Here is a 27,693-nt window from a genome sequence, read left to right on the forward strand (position 1 = left end):
GGATCAGAGTTCTGCCTGCACAGACTCTTCTCCCCACACAGTGATGAGATCCACTACTTCCTGTGCAGACCAGGCTGGAGCATATTTGGGGCATGTAGTCTCCATGATCAGCTGTGCTCAAGCTGGCATGCTCTTAAGGCTGATCAAACAGGAAATGGGAAATCAAAAATTCCCAGGGCCTTAGCAGGGGCGGGGCTCTTTCCTGTGTACCTGTCTGCAGTGCAGCAGAGTTGAGAATGCTCTCCAGACCGGTCACAGATGAGCACTATGGGACACCATCTGGAGGCCCATTAAGTCGAATTACACAACGTTGCATCTCCACTACCTCGCAGTCGACCCATGAAAATCGAATTAAGTGCTACGCCTCTCACAGAGGTGGATTACAGAAGTCGACGTTTGAGGCAATTTAGGTCGGCATAAAGGACCCGGTAGTGTAGATACATACACTAACAGGTCGACTTAAGGCGGCCTCCTTCAAGCTAACTTTTTAGTGCAGACGAGGCCTTAAATAGAATAGAATTAAAAATTTTGTTAAACCTAATGTTAAAATAATTATATAATACATAGGTTGAGAAAAAAGTGTCTGTACTTAGATTATCCACAAATATAAAGTTAGTTTTTAAAGTCATATGATACATAGAATACATAATCAGCAATAACCCAAATTTAAGTGAATAGATTTAACAATACAGTTTAGATATTAGAATCCGAATACTCGGGTACCTCACTCATGAAAAGTTGTACAGAGATTTGATTGTGGAAAGCGAAATACATCAATGAGTGGAGATTGTCCCTCAGTAATTGAGAATTAGGTTGGTTGCCCATTTAGAAAATACAATCCATGAGGGAAGTATTTGTCACTTTCCTGACTGTGCTTCTCATCGACACTCCAGATCATCCCTCCTGGTATTGCCGATGGAGTCTACTATAATCTTACCCCAAGGGGTGCATCTCAACTCTGGTTTAGCTGTGCCAATGGAAGTAATTCAAATCCAAAGTCTATTGTATACATTATTTTATATTTTCCATTTGGGGTATATTTCAAGACAGCCTGCATAAAGCCGCCTCTATTTTGAAACAATTCATACTTTGTGGATCACAGAAACTACAGAAAACTAGTGTCTGGCTTCCACAATGTTTTGCATTTATATCGCAAGTTACATCTGAGAAACGCAAAAGCACTTTATAAGTATAAATTAAGATTTAATGCACCTGTGTGAGGAGTATAATACTTTTATTACTAAAAGGTCATTAGTTATGGTTTTATACACAGTAACACGTTATGGTTTTATACACAGTAACATGGCACATACGTTTATTTACCACCAATTAAAGTTTAGGTTACAAAAGCTTTATTATTGTGGGTAGAACATCAGTATCGAAATTCATGCTCCTAATGAACACAGTTCTATTTAAAATTCATGTATCCATATACCAATAAGTTAATCTCATTTCTCTTTAAGGGCTGAAATGTGGTACTTAAGTATGTGTGTAACTTTTAAGCATATTAGCAGTGCCACTAACTTCAGTGCTTAAGTACTTTGCTAATTTAGGGTCTCAAGCCATGTCTACACTTATCGGTAGATCGGCACTGCTGCAATCAATGCAGCGGTGTGCAGCTAGAGAAGAGCCGCTAAATCAATCACAGAGCGCTCGCCAGTTGATTCCAGCACTCCATCTCCCTGAGAAGAATAAGGTAAGTTGGCGGGAGGGCATCTCCCATCGACACAGCACAGTGTAGACACCGCTGTAAGCCGACCTAAGCTACATCAACTTCAGTTATATTATTCACTTAACTGGAGTAGTATAACTTGGGTCAACTTACTGCGGTAATGTAGACAAGGCTTCAGTGCTGAAGCATTTTCAAAAGCACCAAAATCAAGTGGACAACATAAGCCTTTCTGTCTATAGAAAAAGCATCTTAAATCAATATTTCTAGAATCCCAATTTACAACTTTAAATTTATTTCTTTTTGATTTTTCAGACTGCAATTTCCTTTGGACTAGCTGTAAACAGTAAGAAGTTTGGGATGTGATAGCAACTTGCCTGATCAATATAAAAAGCAGTCCCAGCTCGGATCTCTCTGCGCTGTTTCAGATCCGTTTCTGTGGTGTCCCTTGATAGTGCAATATACTCAACCTCTCGTTTGGTCAGCTCCTGTGGGCAGTAGTGAGAAATTATTACAGAGCCCTAGGCTGCAGCACAGTCATTTAAAGTAACTCTGAACAAAAATTTAATATCTCTTAGATTTAACATGTTTACAGTGTGTTTCTTCCTCACAAATAATAGTTTGAATTTTTGCTCAATAAATTTTTTATACTCCCCAAATGTGTTCTAAAAATCATAACAAACAGCTATAAATTCTCTAACCTGAACAGCTGTGCCCTGTAAAATGCTTTATCTCCAAGATGACTTTCTAGTAGTGGCCACTGAAAAACAATGAGTCACATAAGCAAAAATTCACAAGTTTCCTATTAAGTTCAATAGGAGTCGTATAAGTTCCCACTGCTGCTGTTCAGTGATGTTAATATTGTTACTCAGAAAATAACCACTGAGTTTAAACATCCTTGTGAGTATGTTGAAGAACTACATTTTTCCCCTATTGAATCATGCTGTTATTTTTTGTAAGCTTTTTGGAGCAAGAACTGCTTTTTTGTTCTGAGTTTATACAGCGCCTAGCACAATGGGGTCCGAATCCATGATTGGGCTCCTGGGTACTATGGTATTTATTATTTACATTAGTAACTAAAGTTTTAAACCTGGAAATTTCTCTATAAGAGAAAAAAATGGGTTTGTGCCATTTTGCTGCTTTATGAAATAGGTCTGAATGTCCCCCCCTTATGTTTGTATCCTACTTGGGTTTTTTTTAATCTTAGAAATAGCACGAATATCAAGCCTGGCAGGTCAGGTCTCCTGTTCTTCTGTAGGCCTCAGTGGGGACTCAGAGATACACACCAAGAATGCTCTCAGTTCTTAGCTGAAAGTGTGTTGTATCTTTACCAGAACTTTCTTCCCAAACAGTTCATTTGAACATTTGTAAACAAACCAAGCTGTGATGTTTCACTCCATATTCTTTATGAAAATATGCTTATGATATGAATATGACATAACTGAGATATACTTTTTGCAAGATGGCTCGTGTAAATGTCATTGGGAAGGTTATGATTTACTGAATGTGATTATCCAATTTGTATTCCTGTTACACTTCTGTATCTGAAGTTAGAATTATTGAATATGTATCTGTATTTTAAATGTGTTACTTTGGGTGTCACCCCCAACTAGTCCTTCAGGTACAACAATGGAAAAGCCAAACAGGGTTAATGGTCCATTAGCAATGACAATGGGCTGTGAAAGAGCTTAGTCTTCCTGTGGACACTCCAGACAGCCTACGAGTAATGGCTGCTACAACCCTGCAGAGACATGGGTCTGAGTCACCTGGTACTGGACCCACCCCTGGGAATGCCAGTGGTCTTCCACCAGGAGACAAAGGGTTTCTGACATACTCAAGAGCTATATAAGGCAGGGGAATGACATCATCGTAGTTCTCCTCCACCTCCCCACCCAAAGAAATACTGAACACCACCTAGACGCAAGACCGGAACTGAGGGGAGAAGGGTTGAACCCAGGCTGGGAGGGCGTCCAGTCTGTAAGTGGAAATACCTGAAGTCTCAAGTGCAGGCCAGTGCAGCTGCCTTTCAAGACTTTCTGTAATCTACCTGTAACAATATCTAGGGTGAGAAATTACAATTTGTAACCAATTTCTTTAGTGAAACAAGCTTAGTTTGCGTGTTTTGATTTATTTGCTTAGCAATCTGCTTTGTTTTGTTTGCTACCCCTTTAACCACTTAAAATCTGCCTTTTATAGTTAATAAACATATTTCTTGTTTATAATATAACCCAGTTTGTGAAATTCACAACTGGGGGGGTGGGGAGGGGGGGAATAGGCTGTGCATACCTTCCTCCACATTGAGGGAGGACACAGATTTCATAATATACCTTTGGGTCTGCACCTCAAGGGAGGTGGACACCTGAGTGCTGGGGCAAGTCCTTTAAGCCGGGTCCTCAGAGCTCATCTCAGTGTCTGTGTCGTTCTGCAGTTGAGTGTGGCCCTGCCTGTGTATGTGCTGGAGGAGGCTCAATAGCCTGGCTCAGCAAGTCAGGTAAAAAGGGTGCACTGGCTGGCAGAACAGGCAAGTTCAGTGGTATCTCAGCACATCAGGTGGCATCTCGAAGGGGGGCAACCCATCACACAAACATAAAAGATTTTTACACAATCTTATCCAGTCGGAAGACAGAATACTGAGCTAGATGGACCTTTGGTTTGACACAGTATGGCCGTTCTTATGTATAACTGCCATTTAATTACATTTCATTTCCTTAACATCTAGTAAGTTATAATGATACCAGTTGTCTCATGGTCCATACAATCTCCCAGGACAGATGCAATTTGCATTTCTAATGTAAAAAAACAAACAAACAAAAAATATAGGGCAAGGAAAATGCAGACGGGCTCTCTTTATACAACATGAGGAAGCACTAAAAGGCACATTGTGGTAGATTTCAACGCTAATGGGTAAAGCCACACACCCATGGTTCATAGTGGGGTGGGAAGGATACCTCACACATGGTGCAGTCACAAGACCTCCAGCAGATCTTTTAGGTCCAGTGGGCAGGTGCCACACTTCCCCTTTTTCCCCCGGGGGACAGGGGAATAAAAACAAATGCACACCTCTAACTAAACACTATGAGGAAAATCTGCAAGGGAAACCTCAGAGTATTCCTTCCCTCAACCCCTTCCCTCAGTTTTTCCATGGAGGAAGCAGTGTGGCTCACTGTCCAACCCTGATATTCTATGATTTTAACACAGTATGCAGAGATCTTGATTCTGAAAGGTATGAAATTCAAAGAATAGACTATTTTTCCATTTGTGATCACATATGGTAACACTTTTTCCACTGTTTTTTCTTAGTAGCATTTAATTGATTAAGCAAAAAACTTATTCACTTAAATGTTTGTACTTTTTATTCATTGTAAAATAAAAATCAAACTTTGAAAAGCATGTTCTTTGGCAACTAAGTAACAAGTCATATAAGCTTTTCTAATATTACCTTTTACAATTCAACAAGTAATAGAATACATACACACACACACACACACGTACGTGCACACCCACACACAGACACACAATAATAACTAAATAATCTTAACTACTTCAATTCTCCATTAATATAAACAAAGTTTTAAAATGTACCAGGTACTGCATGGCAATAGAGCGTCGAAGGGGTCCAGGGGGCCCTATAAGAAAAACATCTTGCCCCAAAAGATCTTTTTGCATTATCCATCTTAGATGTTGGACTACAGACTGGGCCAAATTGTCTGACACTGTAAGAAAAAAAAATTATAAATTAACTCTAGTCTAAATTACGCAGCTTTAAACAAATACTATTAAATGAGGTCGGTGGCCAGTTACTGACATCATACTCCTTGTTTATTTAGACTTTAAAATTGAATACATAAATAAATAAATAAATCCAAAGCTGAATAACTCAAAAGCAGCTAATTGTGCACATAGTCTCTGTAACCACATATCTACCCTACATACCCTCATTCTCACTGCCTCACTCCATTCATTTGTTTGTTAAATTCATGTCAGTTTGTCTCAAATCAGCTTTTAAACTCTTCAGGGCAGGGACTGTCTCTTATTATGAGTTTGGTTCAGTATCTTGCACAATGTGGCCCCAGTCTTGACTACTGTAACATGAATAATAAATTAATTATTACTGTTATTAGAGAAACAGGACTTATCTAGCCTATATTTAATTGCTTTCATACAAAATGATATTTAATAAATGTTTGCACCAGATCAAGTAGCTTAAGTTGTAGTGACAAATAAGGTCTAATTTGCTAGGGTTTTTTTTAATCAAATTCTTCTATACACTTTAATCTACTATAATACAGATAAGTGGCTACGCAGAGTTAAAAATTCTAAGTATAGTCAAATCTTAGTACTTCAATCTTCTATAATATGCAGTCTCCAAAGACACACTGACAGTTAACAGACTCAAAGCACATCCACTGGCTCTACATTAGAGTTGCTGTAGTCAGGGATGGAAGTATATCAAAAAAATACTACTTATCCTGTTAATTTACATTCCAGTATACTGCTCAAAGCATAAATCAATACAGTTGATATAGTTTTTGATTTGTGTTTCTGCTTACTCTCTGATATGCAAAATTTGGTAATTCAGAATAGATTTCCCAATCATAAATAAAAATTAACAAGATTCTTCTGTGTCTTATTTTCATTCTTCCTATATGTTTTGCAGCAGCCTTTTATCAAACAGTCATAAATCTGCTTACAGTACATCACCAGAGATAGTAATGGACTTACGAATAAAAAAGGTGCCCAAAACATTTGATAAAATTAAAAACAAAAAACAAAAATATGTTCAAAAGCAAATGGTTTCTATGAATGGTTATACCACCACCGACTATACCAGTCAATCTCTCTTGTAGACAGAAACTGTCACAGAAGATTTTGTGCCTTCCACAGCACATCCAATTCTCACCACAGCATACTCCCAAATTAGCTTCCAAGGCAAAAGCAATATAAAAGTTAGCCTATTCTTTATCTCCCACATGCCACTAAAGAACTCCCCTAGGATCCTAAGTGTTGGGAAAGCTACTGGCACTGAGTCATACAAAATAATTAGCCATTCGGTACAGCACATGTTTCCTCTGTGACTTGCCACTGCGGCAGACTGTGAGAGTGTTTAGAAGAGGCAATGAAGGAACACAGAAATAAGACAGGGATGAACAAAGTTCTTTCACTTTTTCCTTCTAATCAGAGAGGACCTTCCAAGGCAGTGGGTGAAATCCTAGCCCCACTGAAGTTAATGAGAATTCAGCTATTGACATCAATGAAGCAAGGATTCCTCCCAGGGCCTTTAGCACTTGGGAATCTGACACTGAACACACCAAAGACTTCATGTTGTCCTTATACAAGCTCCCAAAATGTGAAAAGACTGTCACATATCCAACTGGCATAACTTTTTTCACACAGGTTCCACTGTCTCCATCCATGGAGGCAGACGATTCTTGCAGATTGCAGAGTTTTTAAGGAAGGGTGTGGTCTGAGCCAGATGGTTAAGCTGAACCATGAATTCAGAGTGGTCCCTCATCGAGAACAAGGAATCAAACATTCTGAAAAAACAGGATGTGAAACAGTAAGAGGTCTGGAAAAATCTAAGGGTTACCACATCTCCCTTGACTTAAAAAAGATATTAGGCTATCTTCACACTCTCTTCATTCCATACAATCCGCCTCAGAAAAATCCTCCCTATCTTTTGGCCCAGAACAATCTCAAACCAAGACTTATTCACACAGTGCTACCAAGAAGATATGAGCACTATCATTACCAAGAGGCGTTGGAGATGGATTGGCCATGTTTTGAAGATGGGAACTGATTCCATCAACAGAATAGCAGTAAGATGGACACCTGAAGGCAAGCAAAAATGAGGCTGCCCAAAAACAACATGGTGAAGCTGAGCTGAAAAATCTGGGACACAGCTGAGGAACCATTGAAAGACTTGCCAGAAACAGACATGAGTGGAGGAGCTTCGTCACTGCCCTAAACAGTCAGTAAGAAACAGGAACTAATACATAGGACCACTTTTTTTCTATGCAAGCCCAGTAAGAGCCACAGAATAGAGCTATCTGCTGTCCTCTGAGATAATTGCTGTGTGAAAGTCTTTGCAGAATCAGGACCTAAAGCAGGGATCAGCAACATTTGGCACGCAGCCCTTCAGGGAAATCCACTGGCAGGCTGGGACGGTTTGTTTACCTGCAGCATCCACAGGTTCAACCAATCGCACCTCCCACTGGCCACAGTTCACCATTCCAGGCCAATGGGGGCAGTGGGAAGCAGCGGCCAGCACATCCATCAGCCCGTGCCGCTTCCCACCACCACCATTGGCCTGGGACGGCGAACCACGGCCAGTGGGAGCTGCGATCAGCTGAACCCGCAAAGGCTCAGTGGATTTCCCTGATGGGCTGCATGCCAAAGGTTGCCAATCTCTGGCCTAATGCTTCAGAGGGATATCCCTTAGACAACTTCAGATGCTAGTGATGTACCCAAGCCTTGCAGAAGAAACAAAGAATTCCGATCTTGAAAGATAAGTAATACACAAAGTGATTTTCTAATGTCTGGCTTCCATTTTTTATTTATTATATTTTATGTGTATTTACTGGCTGGGGGGATGATCCAGTCATTTTGATATTGTTATGAAAAATAAATTCTATATGCACACCCAGAGCACAAGATGAGCATATGTTTTATTAATCTAAATAAATGCAATAAATTAAAAATAGATACAAATTATTTATCATTTCAGCTTACCTAGATATTCTGCTAATCATCTCTTGCCCTAAAGATAGCGTTTTGTACCTATTCATTTTAAAAGTATTTTAATTCAACTTTAAAGTTAATCACATTTCTTGTATGAAAAGCACCTGTTTCAAGTATTTGGGTGGGGAGGGTACACTACAATGCAGTATACAAAACTATCGCATGTTGTTCAAATAAGATTCTCAGTGCAGAATAAAAAACTTCAGCATTTAAGCTGGATATTTTGACCTGCCATCCAGGAAAACCACTAAAGACTCGATCCTGCTTCCACTGAAGGCAACCAGATTCCTGGCATTGATTTCAATGGGAACAATATTGGGCCCTAAGCACAAATTGTTTAAAACAATGTACACTTTTGTATTAACAACCAAAGGGAACAGACAATTCAAGTAAGTGCTTTTAAACAACAGGTTATTTATGGACACATAAATGATAACATATTGTTTATTCCATCTGGTGTCACCATACAAACATATCTATGCTGGAAAAATATTTTCTTCAAATTCAATATGCATTGCATACATAACACATACACACAGTGGAATTCTGAAAAATAAATTCCCCACAGAGAATAACAGAATGTTGGGAATCATTAAGAAAGGGATAGGTAAGAAGACAGAAAATTTCATATTGCCTCTCAATAAATCCAAGGTACGTCCACATCTTGAAAACTGAGTGCATCTCAAAAAAGATACACTGGAATTGGAAAAGGTAGAGGAAAGGGCAACAAAAATGATTAGGGGTATGGAACAGCTTCCATATGAGGGCAGATTAAAAAGACTGGGACATTTCAGCTTGGAAAAGAGACGACGAAGGGGGGGGATATGATAGAGGTCTATAAAATCATGACTGGTGTGGAGTAAGTAAATAAGGAAGTGTTATTTACTCCTTCTCATAACACAAGAACTAGGGATCACCAAATGAAATTAATAGGCAGCAGGTTTAAAACAAACAAAAGGAAGTATTTCTTCACACAACTCACTGTCAACCTGAGGAACTCTTTGCAGGAGGATGTTGTGAAGGCCAAGACTATAACAGTGTTCAAAAGAGAACTAGATAAATTCACGGAGGATAGGTGCATCAATGGCTATTAGCCAGGATGGGCAGGAATGGCATCTCTAGCCTCTGTTTGCCGGAAGCTGAGAATGGGTGACAGGATGGATCACTTGATTACCTCTGAAGCACCTGGCATTGGCCACTGTTGGAAGACAGGATACTGGGCTAGGTGGACCTTTGGTCTGACCCAGCATGGCTGATCTTATGTTCTTAATAGTGTGAACCTTTCTGAGACAGACTTTGGGAAATTAAAAAAAAGCTTCATTATAACACATAGTTCAAGAAGAAAGGGCTCATGCAGCAAATCAGAAAAACTGCACTACCAAGAGATTGTTATTTATAATTGCTGGAAAAGTATTTGCTTTTAAAAATATAACCACAAATGTAAAACTATTTTAATAAATAAACCTATCCTAAAAATTGTAAGACGCAGACCATCCTTGAAAGGCATTAATTACGTCCTTTAACCTGTTTTATGCACTTGTCCCTTGTGCGTTTTTATTATGACTGCTCTTCAATAAGAGGGTTACGATATCCATATATGATAATGTTTTAAGTAGGTAGGAAATCTTGCTGTAAAACTGAACTCTTCAATTTCACAAATCATGCATTAAAAGCATGGCTAAGGCAGCTGTCATGCAGCGTGACTGCGACTGCCTCTGGTGTATTTCACAGTAACATGTGTAGCCAGTTCTATTTTTAGGATGGCCTCAAGAAAAAACTTGGGTCAGACTTAAAAGCAGTGCCAGAAATAGAAACAAGATTTAAGAATGTACAGCAACATCTGCAAAACAAACTGTCATGTAGAACAGAACATAAATGTTGTACAGCATACAAGAAAATTCTAAAGTCTCTGGGGCAGTCCCTCACAGATTTAATGTACTCCAGTGCACTTATGTTCTCCTGGCCACAGTATTTACCCTGGAGTATTAATATCCAGAAATACTGGTTTTTAAATTTCTACAAAATTTCATAATTTCCCTTTTTAGGGATAATGACACCATAGGCAGAATTCCTTACTGACATATTTAGTAGCCAGCAGCTGGGAAAATGTTTCTTTGCTTACTCGTTCCAAATCATTCTGTTAGCATGCAGATTAAAGTTCTATCAATTAAAATACATTTTGTAAAGTACCAAAAGTCAGTACACATTGACTCTTTCTAAAATCAATCACAGGCAATATGTTTCAAATAAACGCTGAAAAGTCATCAAGGAAAGTATGCTCCTAGATAGTTTCTCATGACACTACCTCACTTGTTTTTCCAGAAATTATTTTTATACTAAAATTTAACTTCTATACCTCATTGAGCCTCTCGATACATATACTCTATTTATTAACTATGTATAAATTACACAGTTGAGCACTCAATAACTCAGGAAATTATGAACTTATGATTGTATATACAACCTCTCCTCTCCTCCTTGTACCTATGCATCATAGTTCAGTCCATAATTAGGTGATCACATTTTTTTCTACACTTTCTTTAGCATATACTGCACAAGTGCATCTAACTTATATTATCTGTTGTGTAATTACGCTATTTTCATTGTCATAATGGCCCAGTATATCTATATTGACTTACACTTCTTATATGGTTATATTCTCTTATCTATCACCATCGTAGAAGTACTATACATTTATTTTATGGCCAACAATAAACCTTTTTTTAAGATGAAATTTACGGGTTGAGGCAAACTAGTTGAAAGTTAGATTGCATATATATGCCACAAAATGTTCACTATTATTCAGTGTAGTTCTGTTGGCTTCAATAGAGGTAAGCTGATTAACACCAGCTGAGGATCTGGCACTATATTTTTATTTTGAGCTTAAGATGTTGTAAAAGAAGAGTTTGCAGTATACTCTGTGTAAGTTGCGACAAAGAGTCCTGTGGCACCTTACAGACTAACAGACGTTTTGCAGCATAAGCTTTCGTGGGTGAATACCCACTTCTTCAGACCCACTTTACAGATCCAGACTAACACGGCTACCCCTCTGATACTTGACACTCTGTGTAAGTTATACACTAAAAGACCATCAGGCACACACAGAATAGTACACAGTATTACAAGTTGCTATGCTTGTGTATCTAGGCTGGTGGAAACAAAGTGTATGATATTATATTGTATTATTTGAGAAGCAAGCAGACACCTTACAAAGTGTGAATGCATTGCTTATAAATTAAGAAGTCAATCCTGAGCCCAAGAATTCTCAAACACACTTAAAATTCAGTCTTTGCAGCAAAGAGTGGCTGTCGCTGCTTGTTCTTCCTAAGTAGCAGATGTCAAAATTGGTTATCCAGCCAAAGATACAATCCAGCCCACTAATGCTTGGATTTGCAGCATGTACCAACCCTGCCCGCACAGAAAGGGTGAAAGCCACCACTGAAAGAGACTCCAAGCAGTCTCTCCTGGCAAGTCTCTCTTGCTATAGTGAATTCCACAATTCTGGAAGAAACATTTTCCTTCATATCTACCATCTTTATGCAAGCAGGCAAAGAAATTTACCCCCAACAAGATAACATCCACTCCCAAAGGAGCAACATAACTTACTAGATCATGTAGAAACTCAAACTGCCTTGGCAAACACAGAAAAGAAAAGGCAATGGTTAGTCAGGATAACAACAACGTACATTCAGCAATAACATACAATAGAACATTCAATAGAAAAGGATGATGGCTCACCCTGAGCCCTGCCTACAGTGCGTGGGTGGGGTCAGAGGGAAAACCTTGCGATATCAGAAAACTTGAATTGCCCTTTGGCTCCTTCCCCAGGAGAGATTAAAGGAGGCTGCTCCTTCCGCCCCAGTCAAAATATCCTTAGAGCCAGAGAAAGTGCAGCCCAACACACAGAGAGGCTATGATTGGTTGAGTGTGCCAAGGAGCCCCTGACAATCATCTAGGAAAACCTCCAGCAAACCCAGCCCACTGGGCCATCACCCCACTGCCTTCTGATCTATGAAAAGGATAAAGGAGGTGCATGGAGTCTGAGCTGAATAGCCAGGCACTGGGAGGCAAGGAAGGGTGGCTGAGCTTAATCAAGCAGTCATGCCCAATGGTTTAGTGTAAAACTAAGGTTTCAGAGTAGCAACCGTGTTAGTCTGTATCCGCAAAAAGAACAGGAGTACTTGTGGCACTTTAGAGACTAACAAATTTATTTGAGCATAAGCTTTCGTGGGCCACAGCCCACTTCATTGGATGCATGCAGTGGAAAATACAGTAGGAAGATATAGATATATATATATATATATATACACACACAGAACATGAAACAATGAGTGTTACCATACACACTCTAATGAGAGTGATCAGTTAAGGTGAGCTATTACCAGCAGGAGAGAAAAAAAACTTTTTGTAGTGGTAATCAAAATGGTTCATTTGCAGCAGTTGACAACAAGTTGTGAGGAACGGGGGGAGGGGGGGGTGAGGGGGGGAATAAACATGGAGAAATAGTTTTACTTTGTGTAATGACCCATCCACTCCCAGTCTTTATTCAAGCCTAATTTAATGGTTTCCATTTTGCAAAAGTGGATAGGTCATTACACAAAATAAACTACAGTCAAACCCCGCCATAACACGCCCCGCCATAATGCGAAATCGCATATAACGCAATCACAGGTTGGCTCCCCTTTAAGGTATAGTATAATACAGTATGGTACTGTACCAATGAAGCGGGAGAGAAGCCTATGCCCCGGAGTTCTGTGTCCCCAGCAGGCGGGGAGCCACGGCTCCTCTTGAAGCGGGAGAGAAGCCTATGCCCCGGAGTTCTCTGTCCCCGGCAGGCGGGGAGCCACGGCTCCTCTTGAAGCGGGAGAGAAGCCACGGCCCCACACCTGCCGAGGACAGAGAGCACCGGTGCCCAAAGCCCCGGAGTTCTCTGTCCCCGGCAGGCGGGGGGCTGCAGCTCCTCTCCCTTGCTGGACACTAAGCACCAGGGGCACTAGGCAGTGCATCTCAATACACCGCTTTGGGGACCACTGAAAACCTGACTGATTTGAAACCCCGCTATACTGCGACCCTGCATTTAGCACGATGGAATTTTTTGGACCCCAAAGGTCACATTAGCGGGGTTTCACTGTATTTTCCTGTTTTCCCTGTTGCTGTCTGAAGCACAGATGAAAATACCGATGGCACCACAGAGTCCGAAGAGGCTGTTTTTCTTGCTATTGTGGGCTCTGATGATAGTAGTAGTCATTTTTGGTACCGTTCTTTTACTGCCAATATACAGAACTGAGAGAAAAACTTAGACTGCTTTACTGTACCTGAAGTAGTCAGAGCCTCAAGAGCACTCCTTTCAGAGACTGAAGTCTCCAGGGACTGGATCTTCTTTGAGGAGGAACTCTCAGTCCTGCTCCTCTTATCTCCTTCCTTAGTCTTTGAGTGGAAAGTTCAGAACTGATGGAGCGGTTATAGGTAACCTCACTCACAGAGAGTTTCAAAGACCGGGGTCTCAATGCTGCCTGCACGTGGAAGCTCTTGGTGACAATGATCGTAAAGTAGACAGGGCACTAACAGAACTGGAGGATTCCTGTACAGGGGGGTTCTCTGTACCTGGGCCTGAAGCCAGTCTTAAGGTTTGCTCCATCATTAATAGCCTGTACTTAATTTTCCTGTTTTTATGGGTTCTTCGCTTAAGAGAAGTGTAAATCTTCCACTTGTAGGGGATATGCAAGTTTCCCAAGCAATGCCTGATCCGGCAGGAGAGGCACATTTTAAAACCCAGGGAACCCGGCATCCCAGACACAAGAAAAAAAAGTTGACCCCTGAACAGGGGAAAAAACATTTTTTTTTATTTTTTAGGATGAAAAAAGAAAATGGGAACAACAATTCCAACAACTATAAACTGCTAAGTATCCTATAAACTAACTAAAGAACTAACACTATATACTATATTCTAATGCTAAAAAGAAAAACAGCTACACACTAAATTCTTCGCTGGACGAAGGTGGTTGAATAGGAACTATGGGTATTTAACGTGCACAGCCCTATGTAGTCTTGACATGGAACATGAAGAGGATGTGTAGGGCACACGCACGGGCCGAACATGCACTGCTACTAAAAATCTCTGACCAAAGGCAAAGGGCACATGCACATCTGAAGTGGAGCAACTACAGGGACACTACTTGAAAAAGAACAGTGGCTGTTTTTAAATGAGAGATTGCATAGTTGTGTAGGCAGATTAGCCATTTCATACTTAAGCTCCTTCAGAACTCTTAGATGTAAACCACTGTTATGGATTTCATGTTTTTTAAATGATCAGTTTGCTCCACCACCTCTTCTTCTGACACCTCAATATCTGCTTTCTGATATTTCTAATCCAAATATTTATTTCAAAAACTGGTCAACATTTTTTTGCAACTTCCTTGTGATTTTGGGGAGCCTATTTAAAGGAGGAAGTATAACTTTTCCTCACTCTCCTCCTAAACACTGGTGGCTGAACAATTTTTGCTCAAACTACCAAACAAACAAACAAACAAACAAACCCTGAGCAGAAAAAAGCCTTGACAATTTCAGCCTGCAAGCTGAAAGTTTCAGAAATGTATGAGTACCTGAAAAACACTGCTTATGTTACCTTCAGTGCAGTTATTGCAGTACATCCCGCTATTAACACACACATATTAATCATTTATGGGCCTAGTAATGTCACTGACTTTTTAAGCAGAATTGTTAGCTTCAATAGGGAATTCTGTTTAAAGATCAATGCTACAAGATGGCTCTGTTTTGCAGTCAACATCAATAGGAATTACTGCTTTAATTATACTATATTGTGAAGTAAATAGAGGGGACCATATAAGAATACTTTAATTTATTAGTAGAATACTGCTACAGAAAGTTCAGCTCATGGTTTCTGTATGCTATTCATCCACAAGATGCTCATCCACTGGACAGACTTATGGTTGTATTTACAGATACTAAATTATAATTATTTAAAATCCAATATGTGGAAAGTCTTTTTTGGGTAATCTGATTTTACAATATATACTGCGTCCAAGAAAATTACATTAAAAGAACGTTAAGGTTGCAAAGTCATCCACATACAAATTAGGAAATACCAAAATGAGGGTGCATATGCATATAATGCAGTCATTAATTACATGGATGGTACTCACTGAATAAGTAGCCATTCAATATTTATTTTTGTCCTCACCATTTGGTGTGTCCTTCCCCCGCCCCCACACATTATTTACTACACACCATGCAAAGCCTACATCCTGAACACAGAATTATTCTTGTCTAGGGACTTTTCTATGGTGTTTTCATTTCAGGATTTAGTTCTTTACAAACATTAATGAATTTATCTTCAAACCCTGTCTGAGGTAAGGTGATATATTATTGTCCTTATTTTAGACATGGGGAACTAATGCAGAGAAATTCAGACCAACATTTTCAAAAGTGTCATCTAATTTTGGGTGCTTAACTTCAGAAGCTTAGGGCCCAATTATTCAGAGTACTTACATTTTATAACACTTTATATGTTCAGTGCACAGCTCCCATTAACCTCCGTTGCAGTTGAGTGCTCAGCACTTCTGCGAATCAAACCTCCCAGTGTCTCAAGTTGGGCACCCAGAAAATGAAGAACTCAGTGACCTCCATGAAAATTTTGGTTTAATTGATTTGCCTAGCATCACGCAAGGTACTGAAATTTGCACCCAGAGGCCCCTCCATTGTGACAGAGGGGCCACCAGGCCAAACCAGCATGGCACTACAACAACGTGGGTTGCAACACCACTAACTGGAATTTGGCCTGGTGGCCCCTCTGTCAAAATGGAGGGTCTGCTGGGCCAAACCCAGGACAAGAGCTGCTGCCGTGGGATGAGCACAGTGCAGGCTCGCTTTCTAGCCTCTCCATTAACCTCCCCTGAGTGGTCATGTTTTTGTAAGGACTGGGGGCCTCAGTTTCAGATTTTGCCCCATGTCCTAAAGAACCTTTGTGTGTCCCTGACCCAGCAGCCCTTGCTGTCAGGAGGAGCGATTGCAGCAGAAATCCTGCACAGCCTCTACAGCCATGGGTTAGTGTATGTCCAGTCAGCATGTAGGAGTTGCATGGGGATGGAACACGTTCACTACAAATAGAATCTTCAGTGAATTTAGCGGCCAAACTCTAACAGTGCGTAGGAGTTGCGAGGGGAAGGAATGGGCTCAGTACTAAGCATGTGTGAACTGAGATTTTTCAGAGGCTTATAAATTGGCCAAATTTGACTACATTATCCCAGAGAGGTGCCTGAACTAAATACCTGTAAGAATTTTTTTTAACTTGGGCAAACAACTTGTTTTTCCCTAGCCTGGTTCTTGAAAATTGCTGAACCATTATAGCTGAAATTTACACACACACAAAAATCAGTCTTAGGCAAACACCTGGCTTGGAAAATTTCAGTGCAAACAGTTTAAGTATAGCAAAATTATAAGAAACTTAAAACAGAGTATTTTGGAAAGAGGCACAGGAAGTTTGGGCAGGTTTTCATAGTGGGGAGAGGGTGTTAACTGCAGGACCAGTCAAGGTTAGAGAAGGCTATTGGGGCCAGAAAAGGCTCCATGATTTTGAAGAGAAGCCATGACCTGCAGGCAAAGATTCTGGATACCTCACAGGGCTCTGCCCAAATCCAACAAGTCTCCCGAGTGGTGAGGAACCTGAGGCAGGGAAATGCATAGAGGTGTATTTATTATTTTGTATAGATCTGTCTATCTATCATGGTACTTAAGTAACGAGTAGTGCTGTTTTAAAATTGTGTGTTTGTCTGGGTGTCTGGTGGCTTTCAGCATGGTGTTCCCCTGAAAAGGTAAACCAGAAGGCTCAACACCTTCAGTGGGACTCTGGGGAACAAGCAACAGCCGCTGGGGAGCCTTGGGGGAGACTGTGCTAGTTTCAGGGCCTATTAGAATACTGTGTCCAGTTCTGCTGTCCGTACATGAAGAAGGATGTGGAAATAAAAACATAAGAACAGCCATGCTGGGTCAGACCATAGGTGCATCTATCCTAGTATCCTGTCTTCCGACAGAAATACTGAAGAGAGTTGAAGTGATGACCACAAAAATGACAGAGGAGCTGAAAAAACAGCCTTATGAGGTGAGGCTTTAGGACTCAACCTATTCATCTTATCAAGGAAGAAGACTGAGAGATGACTTGATCATTGTATAAAGGTACTTACATATTGAAGAGATCTCATAGTATGGGGCTTTTCAATCGTGCTGACAAAGGCCTACCAAGTTCCAGCTGTTGGAAACTGAAGTTAGATAAATTCAACCACCAAATAAAATGCAATTTCCTAGAAGTAAGGGTGATAACATATTGGAACAGCTTACTGGGGAGGTGGGGGGCTCACCATCACTTGGGAGTCTTTACAATGAGATGAGATCTCTTTCTAAAAGACATGCCTTAATCCTGTTTCTAGGAGAAATTTTGTGGCCCGTATGTTGGGGAGGAGGGTCAGATTGGATAGTGGTGGTGGTCCTAGGAGATTTTTCAACCCCCTTTTCATTCCTTCCCTCCATGGACCATGGAGAAAACAGGCAGTTCTATATGTCCTCGACATGCTCATAACACTTGCATCTCTGCATTACGACAATGGCTATAATCAAATCTCATGCTTCAGGGATTCAGCCAGTCATCGGTGTGGGTCAGGATGGAATTTTTTTTCCTGATGCACCATATGCCAAAAGTATTTGAGGGTGTTGTTTTCCCTGAAGCACCAGAGATTAGCCACAGCTGGAGACAGGATACCAGACAGGGTGGACTAGTGCTCTGAGATAGTACAGAGAATCCTCTTTCTTAGGTATCTGGCTGGTATGTCTTGCTCACATGTTTAGCAAATCTCGTAACTTAACCATATGTGCTCATATGAGGCTTTTTTTAAACTACTAACAAAATCATCCAAAGCATAGGAGCTGGTGGTGATGGGGGACTTCAACTACCCAGACATCTGTTGGGAAAATAAAACAGCAGGGCATAGATTATCCAACAAGTTCTTGGAATGTATTGGAGGCCATTTTTTATTTCAGAAGGTGGAGAATGCTACTGGAGCTGTTCTAGATTTGATTTTGACAAATAGGGAAGAACTGGTTGAGAATTTGAAAGTGGAAGGCAACTTGGGTAAAAGTGATCATGGAATGGTAGAGTTCACGATTCTAAGGAATGGTAGGAGGGAGAACAGCACAATAAAGACAATGGATTTCAAGAAGGCAGACTTTAGCAAACTCAGGGAGTTGGTAGTCAAAATCCTATGGGAAGCAAGTCTAAGGGGAAAAACAACTGAAGACAGCTGGCAGTTTTTCAAAGAGACATTATTAAGGGCACAAGAGCAAACTATCCCACTGCATAGGAAAGATAGGAAATATGGCAAGATACCACCCTGCCTTAACCAGGAGATATTCAGTGATCTAAAACTCAAAAAAGAGTCCTACAAAAAGTGGAAATTCGGTCAGATTACAAAGGATGAATATAAACAAATAACACAAGTATGTAGGGACAAAATTAGAATGGCCAAGGCACAAAACAAGATTAAACTAGCTAGGGACATATAGGGTAACAAGAAAACATTTTACAAATAAATTAGAAGCAAGAGGAAGACCAAGAACAGACTAGGCCCATTACTCAATCAGAGGGGAAAGACAATAACAGAAAATGTGGAAATGGCAGATGTGCTTAATGACGTCTTTGTTTCGGTTTTCACCAAGAAGGTTGATGGTGATTGGATGTCTAACATAGTGAATGCCAGTGAAAATGAGGTAGGATCAGAGTCTAAAATAGGGAAAGAATAAGTCAAAAATTACTTGGATAAGTTAGATGTCTTCAAATCACCAGGGCCTGATGAAATGCATCATAGAATACCCAAGGTGCTGACTGAGGAGATATCTGAGCCATTAGCAATTGTCTTTGAAAAGTCATTCCAGAAGACTGGAAAAGGGCAAATATAGTGCCCATCTATAAAAGGGAAATAAGGACAAGCCGGGGAATTACAGACCAGTCAGCTTAACTTCTGTACCTGGAAAGGTAATAGTGCAAATAATTAAGAAATCAATTTGCAAGGTAATGAGGTGATAAGTAACAGTCAGCATGGATTTGTCAAGAACAAATCGTGTCAAACCAACCTGATAGCTTTCTTTGACAGAGTAACAAGCCTTGTGGATGGGGGGAAGCAGTAGATGTGGTATATCTTGACTTTAGTAAGGCTTTTGATACTGTCTCGCATGACCTTCTCATAAACAAACTAGGGAAATACAACCCAGATGGAGCTACTATAAGGTGGGTGCGTAACGGGTTGGAAAACCGTTCCCAGAGAGTAGTTATCAGTAGTTCATAGTCATGCTGGAAGGGCATAACAAGTGGGGTCCCGCAGGGATCGGTTCTGGGTCCGGTTCTGTTCAATAGCTTCATCAATGATTTAGATAATGGCATAGAGAGTACACTTATAAAGTTTGCGGATGATAACAATCTAGGAGGGGTTGCAAGTGTTTTGTAAGATAGGATTAAAATTCAAAATTATCTGGACGAACTGGAGAAATGGTCTGAAGTAAACAGGATGAAATTCAATAAGCACAAATGCAAAGTACTCCACTTAGGAAGGAACAATCACAGTTGGACACATACAAAATGGAAAATGACTGCCTAGGAAGAAGTACTGCGGAAAGGGATCTGAGGGTCATAGTGGATCACAAGCTAACTATGAGTCACCAGTGTAACACTGTTGCAAAAAAAGCAAATATCATTCTGGGATGTATTAGCAGGAGAAGTATTGTAAGCAAGACATGAGAAGTAATTCTTCCGCTCTACTCTGCGCTGATTAGGCCTCAGCTGGAGTACTGTGTCCAGTTCTGAGCACCACATTTCAGGAAAGATGTGGACAAATTGGAGAAAGTCCAGAGAAGAGCAACAAAAATGATTAAAGGTCAAGAAAACATGACCTAATAAGGACGATTGAAAAAACTAGGTTTGTTTAGTCTGGAGAAGAGAAGACTGAGAGGGGACATGATAACAGTTTTCAAGTACATAAAAGGTTGTTACAAGGAGGAGGGAGAAAAATCGTTCTTCTTAACCTCTGAGGATAGGTCAAGAAGCAATGGGCTTAAACTGCAGCAAGGGCAGTTTAGGTTGGACATTAGGAAAAAGTTCCTAACTGTCAGAGTGGTTAAGCACTGGAATAAATTGCCTAGGAAGGTTGTGGAATCTCCATCATTGGGGATTTTTAAGAGCAGGTTGGACAAACAGCTGTCAGGGATGGTCTACTTAGTCCTGCCTTGAGTGCAGCGGACTGGACTAGATGACCTCTCGAGGTCCCTTCCAGTTCTATGATTCTATCCCAAAAATGAGAGACACTATCCAATAATTCAGGCCTTAAATTTAGATTACAGAAAATAAATACATACCCATACGCAGTGATGAGCTGCCAAAATCTTAACAACCGATTCCCTATAAAAAGTTCTGATTTAAACGGGGGGGGATGCAGGGGAGGGGCCGGGGTGGAAGAGACATACTCATGGGGCTGGAGGCCCCTGCAGGTCCTGGGGCAAATTGCCCCATTAGCCCCCTGCGGCCCTGGAGCTCGCAGTCTCCCGCCCTTACCTTGCCGGCAGCTCAAAGCAGCAGGACAACTCAGGAGCTCAGCTGACCTGCCCAGCTGCTGGCCACGCTGCAGCTCTGGGGGGGGGGGGAGGCGGGGGAGGACATCCTCATGGGGCCAGGGGCCCGGGGCAAATTGCTCCACTTGCCCCTCCCACAGCCCCGGAGCTCGCAGTCCCCTCCCACCCCCCTTATTGCCGGCAGCCCAGAGCTCAGCTGAGCTGCCCAGCTGCTGGACATGCTGCGGCTCTGCGGGCTGGGGGAAGCGGGGGAGAGCCCAGGGGAGACATCCTCGTGGGGCAGGGTGCCCCTGCAAGGCCCAGGGCAAATTGCCCCACTTGCTCTCAGTGCAGCCCTGGAGCTCGCAGCTTGGCGGCTGCTCAAAGCAGCAGGACAAGCTGGAGCTCAGCTGAGCTGCCCAGCTGCCGGCGGCTGGCCACGCTACGGCTCTGCGGGGGGAGGGGCCGGGGGCAAGGGGAGGACATCCTCATGGGGCCGGGGCAAATTGCCCCACTTGCCCCCCGGGCGGCCCTGGAGCTCGCAGACTCCCCCACCCCCCCTTTGCCGGCTGCTCAAAGCAGCAGGAGGATCCTGGAGCTCAGCTGAGCTCCCCAGCTGCCGGCGGCTGGCCACACCGTGGCTCTGCGGGGGAGGGGCCAGGGGGGACATCCTCATGGGGCAGGGGGCCCCAGCAGGGCCCCAGGAGAAATTGCCCCACTTGCTCCCCGGGCAGCCCTGGAGCTCGCAGCCCCCACTTCCCTGGCGGCCGCTCAAAGCAGCAGGACAAGCTGGAGCTCAGCTGAGCTGCCCAGCTGCCGGCAGCTGGCCACGCTACGGCTCTGCGGGGGGAGGGGCCGGGGGCAAGGGGAGGACATCCTCATGGGGCCGGGGCAAATTGCCCCACTTGCCCCCCGGGCGGCCCTGGAGCTCGCAGACTCCCCCACCCCCCCTTTGCCGGCTGCTCAAAGCAGCAGGAGGATCCTGGAGCTCAGCTGAGCTCCCCAGCTGCCGGCGGCTGGCCACACCGTGGCTCTGCGGGGGAGGGGCCAGGGGGGACATCCTCATGGGGCAGGGGGCCCCAGCAGGGCCCCAGGAGAAATTGCCCCACTTGCTCCCCGGGCAGCCCTGGAGCTCGCAGCCCCCACTTCCCTGGCGGCCGCTCAAAGCAGCAGGACAAGCTGGAGCTCAGTTGAGCTGCCCAGCTGCCGGCCACGCTGCGGCTCTGCGGGGGGAGGGGTCAGGGGGACATCCTCGTGGGGCCGAGGCCCCTGCAGGGCCCGGGGCAAATTGCCCCACTTGCCCCGCGGGTGGCCCTGGAGCTCGCAGCCCCCCCTTACCTTGACGGCCGCTCAAAGCAGCAGGAGGAAGCTGGAGCTCAGCTGAGCTGCCCAGCCGGCGGCGGCTGACCACGCTGTGGCTCTGCCGTGGGGAGCAGAGAATCCTGGGAGCTCAGGTGGGGGGACAGGATGGGCCCGCAGACCAGAGTTGTTCTCCTACCTGCCTGGCTCTTTAACAGCCGGTTCTCCACCAGCGTCTAATTTTAGCAACTGGTTCTAGCGAACCAGTGCGAACCGGCTGCAGCTCACCACTGCCCATACAGATTTACCAAATCTAATAGAATTAAAATGTTGTAATTTGTTGTTACTGAAATGAGAGCATTTGTGTTAGTGCATGAGAACTGGAAACTGACTAAACGAAAGTGAAATGGACTAGTGCATTTTCATTGTTAAAATTGGGTGAAACGCAGAAGTAAAAGTACTGCACACATGGTGTAAAGTAAAATCGGATGTTTAGGAATTTTAAATGATGTAAAGCAAAGAAATCTCACTTCCCTGCTCCCTGCACACCCTTACCCTTCAAGGTCAAATCCGCTCTATCAACCTCTCAATACACATACACAGTTAAATTATATACGTTTATTGTTACCAATACATTTGTACTTTGACTTTTACAGTAAATGTGTAAAAGTGTTGTGTAAATGTTTTACTTCAAATAAGGGATTGCCAACCTGAGAAGATTGAGAAACACTACTCTCAGGTATTAACAGTAATGAACGTAAGTAATTTATCCTAAAAGTACTGTAACATCAGGAGTATCTGAAGGAATGAGGTAAGACCATATTATCTAAAAATCCAAACAACTTTAATGCAAGCACAGTCCTACCACAGCAGTGCCTGCCTCGCCTAGCACCAGTAACAGGCCCACCACAAGAAGCATTTCCATTCTCATTCCCCCAGCTTCTCTCTCAAGGGGGATGGCAGGGGAGGGTGAATGTCCATTACAATTTTAATCAGCCTCCTTCTAAAAAATATTCTCAGTTTCTTCTTTAAAATACTGAAGGATAAGTTAAGACACATTGCTTGCGTGAGAGTAAGGGTTTGTAGGACTGGGCTCCAATATTCCAGACACATTATACATTCTCTAGCCAAAGGAAAGAAGTTTCTTACTGTAGTTCAGTGGCACAAGTTCTGGGCTCTTTGGTGTTTTGAGTTTAAATGACACATCTCCAATAGTAACAGTATCCCCTAAAAAAAAAAAGAAGAAATATTAAAATATACTGTACACTTGGTTTTGGTTTAAGAAACATTTCCATAGACAGTACTTTCGTTGTTTTTATAGCAAGGGCCCTCTGTATTCCACAGCTATGGAATTCACTCTTTGCCGCAGAGCTGTGCTCCAGAATCTGAGCTTTCATCTTTTAAAAATTAATCTTCTAGCCCTCATGACTGCAGAACCTTGAAAATGTGACATGAGCATAACTTAATGGAGTGGTGATTTTCCGGTGTATGTAGACAGCCAGAAACAATACCTCTGAACTGTGCAAACTGACCCATTCATCTCAATCAGTGCCCCATCAACTCAGTGGTTGCACACCTGCAGAATCTGGTGTCTTCCTAAGATGTCGCAAAACACTAAGTCCTATCAGCTCTTGTGAAGTTTTAGAATTGGTAGCTTAGTTTCCGGTTATATTTTTCTGAGATTGGGGTGGCAAATATATGGCCTGCAAGTCAGAGCTAGCACCCAGAACCCTCTCATGAATCCCCAGCTCAGCCCATGTGCTTCAAAAGGATCCTGGTCACAGCTCCTCGTTTTCAGCAGCTCACAAGAGGCCACAGGGTACAAAAAATGTGTTAGCTCATTATTTTAACATGTATACAAAATGTCTGACATGGATTGTATATATTCAGGGTTTTCAAGTATCCCTTATCTATGATTATTTTAGAGGGTCTTTCTCCTCCTTTTTTGACTAGTTGATTTCTCCCACCAACCTTTTTCTAGTTCAAACAGTTCTTTTAGGAGGTGTTTTTTTTAAACATTTAAAAAAGTTCACTACTTCAGATGTTTTGTGCCTATTTGATACAGACACATCCTTCCTTATTTTAAGCACCATTAGGGACCAGAATATGCAGTGGAATTAGGGGACATAAAAATATCACAGCATGGAGGAATGAGAGCAGACTCCACAGAGCCACTTCTCTCGTTCTTGCACAGGTGGGTGGGAAGGGAAGTGGGTGACGCCTTCACTACACCTCTTATAGCCCCACAAATTCACCAGCCAGCACAGCTGAGCTAGCATAGAGGGGAAAGTATTTGGGCCAGGTATAGAGCTGGCACAGATTATTTCCTCCTTGAAGCAAGAGAGGAATTAGGGACCATTTTGTGACACCCGAGGTTCTCCTTGGGCAACACCTAGTTGTACTGCCATTTACCCAGGGTCTGTGGCAAACCCATAAGCTAGTCCTTATTAATGGACTTTCTCTCAGGCCTTACAAGTTTTCCCTGATAAATTCTAAAACCCTAATTGTTCCCCTTGACTCTCTCAACTAGCATTAGCTCATTCTCCAGCTTTGCTGTCTTTATCTTTTCCCAGCACCGCTTAATTGGCTGTATTCTTGTTAAGATGCACTTGTCAATTTTCCATTTCCAGTACAGATTTGTATTTTATTTTCAACTTCCAGTCCTTGGCCAATCCCTCAAAAAAACACATTAGCTACTTCTCCTTACACTCTTCGTTTCTGGATCAATACTAATGTAATGTGTCTGAATTATGATATTTTATAGCATTCTTTCATGCTACTGTATTTTAATACCATATTCCTCTTGCTGTTTCCTGAATCCTGGCTCCTAAGAAATGCTTGAACAAATCTAACATTCATTATTTAATACCCTTTGACGGTCTACAAGAAGCACTATATCGACAAACAACGTATGCAGTGTTTCCTACAGTAACTCCACTTACATCAACATAATAGGTCAGTCTTTCCCTGTGGCTAGTTGATGGTCACTGTACTCATTTAAGCTCAGGATCCTTTTAAAACTTACTCTCTCCGTAGGCTGCTATAAAAAAAAATGTAGTAAGCCAGCACTTCAGGGCTGAAAATGACAACCAAAGCTCCCCTCCCACTCCCCTTATGTGTCTGCAGCTCTAACTTCCCTTGCTCACTGGGGTGATAATGAAGGGCTGAGCAGGCTGGATCCAAGTAGGTGGAAGACATCTGAAATTTCAGCAAGTGTCCCGAGGGGTCCACTGCTTGCCTGAAGCTCCACAACCCCCTTCTTCAGGTCATCTTCTTAAATGCTAAAATTCCTCTTAAAACAGATTTGTCTGATTGTCTGCCTCAGGAATTTTGTGTCAATTTCTTTTCTCGCCTTCCCCCAGCCAAGGAGCGACAAAACAAGTGTATATGACTAATTAGCTTCTAGCTTAAATTATTTACATTCAAGTTGCAAACATAATGTCTCTCTCCCCTATACACATGATTCGTTCAAAATACAGAAGGAATGAGACATGGGCTGAAAGGACAAGATGTGTGATACCAGACAAACAGCAGGCAAGTAAAAAAAAAAAAAAAGAAGAAGAAGAAAACCCAAACCAAAACAATTCCCCTTCTATTTTTGATGTTTTTTGTATATAAAAATAAGACACTATAAGCTTTAGGATCACAATAGAAACTACTTTTATTTGACCATCTTCTCACCAACAAAAGTTGGTCCAATAAAAGACATTACTTCAGCCACCTTGTCTCTCTAATGTCCTGGAACTGACACAGATACAACTACACTGCATAAATAGAATCTAGAAAAGTTTTTTGGGCTACCTATTTCATTCGCTAAGCAAAGCAAGGCCTTACACTCAATTCGATGGCATTTCTCTGTTTGTCTGTCTTTCTGTGACATGATATATTCTGAAAACCACATCCTGTCATGGACTGTTCTAGGTATCAAAGAGCAGAACCTATTGATTTTGATAAAATCAGAAAACCAGAAAAGCCTGAAATTCCATTAAAATCAGGCCCATAAAGTGCCCATTTGGTGAAAATGGGAAAACAGGAAGGTGGAAGCAGGGGACATACAGAGCTCCTGGCATCTGGTTAGCAAACACATCAGATTTAACCAGCTCTGTAAAAAGAACCAGTCAATGATATCCATTAACACTGTCCAGGTTACATCCTTCTCCCCATCTCAGCTCTGCTCATGATTGCAATGGAATTTAAAATGACGATACCCTGAATGACGTATCGCCCAGACAGAAAGAAAATAAATAATTTTACAAATTACAAATTGTGGGGAAATGTAGGAATGCAAGGAGCTCCTGGTGTCTGCAGTGAGCTCAGCCTACAGAAACACCACAGTGTGCAACTCTAGTCTAGGTTCTTCTATCATGCTTATCTCTATGGTACATATACAAAGGGACCTCACCTGTCCTTCTAACATCATCAAGTATATTATTAGGGTTCCATCTACTGACACACTATTTTTTAAAAAATTACAAACCTATATTATGAGCATTCCAAACTTTCCCTCTCCTTATACTACCCCTATCAAAACGGAGTTAAAATACTACAATGGCACACTTGTCTCACTGTAGTGCTTCAGTGTAGACACTACCTAGGCCAATGGGAGGGATTCTCCCATCGCTATAGGTCATCCGCCTCCCCAAGAGGTGGTAGCTATTTTGACGGAAGAACTGTGCCATCGACCTAGCATTATCTTCACCGGGGATTAGATCGATATAGCTACATCTCTCGGGTCTGCATTTTTCACATGCCTAAGAGACATATCTATACCGATGTAAATTCCTAGTGTAGACCAAACCCTAGAATGAGCACAGATGAAGTCCTGAAAACCACAGCTGAACAGACAGCTTTAGGGGGGAAAAGTGCTAGTTTAAAACTGAACCTTAACACAATAGCTAAATAGCACTTTCCTGAAGCTGTGCAGTTTTTAACTTTCACTCAGACACCGCAAAAGTGTTGGAAAGTGAGCCTCTAAATAAAGATATTTGCTTATCTTGAGATAATTTAGCTAATAAAAATGTGACAACCCATGGAAACTAACACCCTCTATTTTTCTAGAACTGCAATTTAGACTGGATAACACATTTAATACACCCCTATTTCTACAAGAAGTGACAAAATCCATGTCTACACTATGGTTGCTACTGCAGCCATAGTATAACCCCATAGTGCAGACACAGACTACAGTTTCAGAAGGGGGTTTTCCATTGCTGTAGGAACTCCACCTCCCGAAGTGACAGTAAATAGCATTCTTCTGTCAACCTAACTGCGTCTACATGGCGGTTTGGGGTTAGCATAGCTGGGTACTCTGAGTTTAGATTTTTCACACCCCGGAGTGCTGTACATATGTTGACCTAGTGTAGACGAGGCTGATCATAGGT

At 42.1% G+C, this 27,693-nt stretch overlaps 1 protein-coding gene across 1 annotated transcript in view; it reads right to left on the minus strand.

Moving 5' to 3' along the window:
- The window catches only part of VWA8 (von Willebrand factor A domain containing 8), a 282,235-nt gene that overhangs the window by 239,700 nt on the left and 14,842 nt on the right, over positions 1–27,693 (minus strand). The window contains exons 2-4 of the mRNA XM_045012690.1: positions 23,462–23,539; positions 5,252–5,382; positions 2,047–2,157 (exon numbers count right to left, since the gene is read on the minus strand). Of these exons, the coding sequence (XP_044868625.1) occupies positions 2,047–2,157; positions 5,252–5,382; positions 23,462–23,539 (320 nt within the window). The remainder of the gene's footprint in view (positions 1–2,046; positions 2,158–5,251; positions 5,383–23,461; positions 23,540–27,693) is intronic.

The sequence above is a fragment of the Mauremys mutica genome, chromosome 1, assembly GCF_020497125.1.
Source record: "Mauremys mutica isolate MM-2020 ecotype Southern chromosome 1, ASM2049712v1, whole genome shotgun sequence".
NCBI lineage: Eukaryota > Metazoa > Chordata > Testudines > Geoemydidae > Mauremys > Mauremys mutica.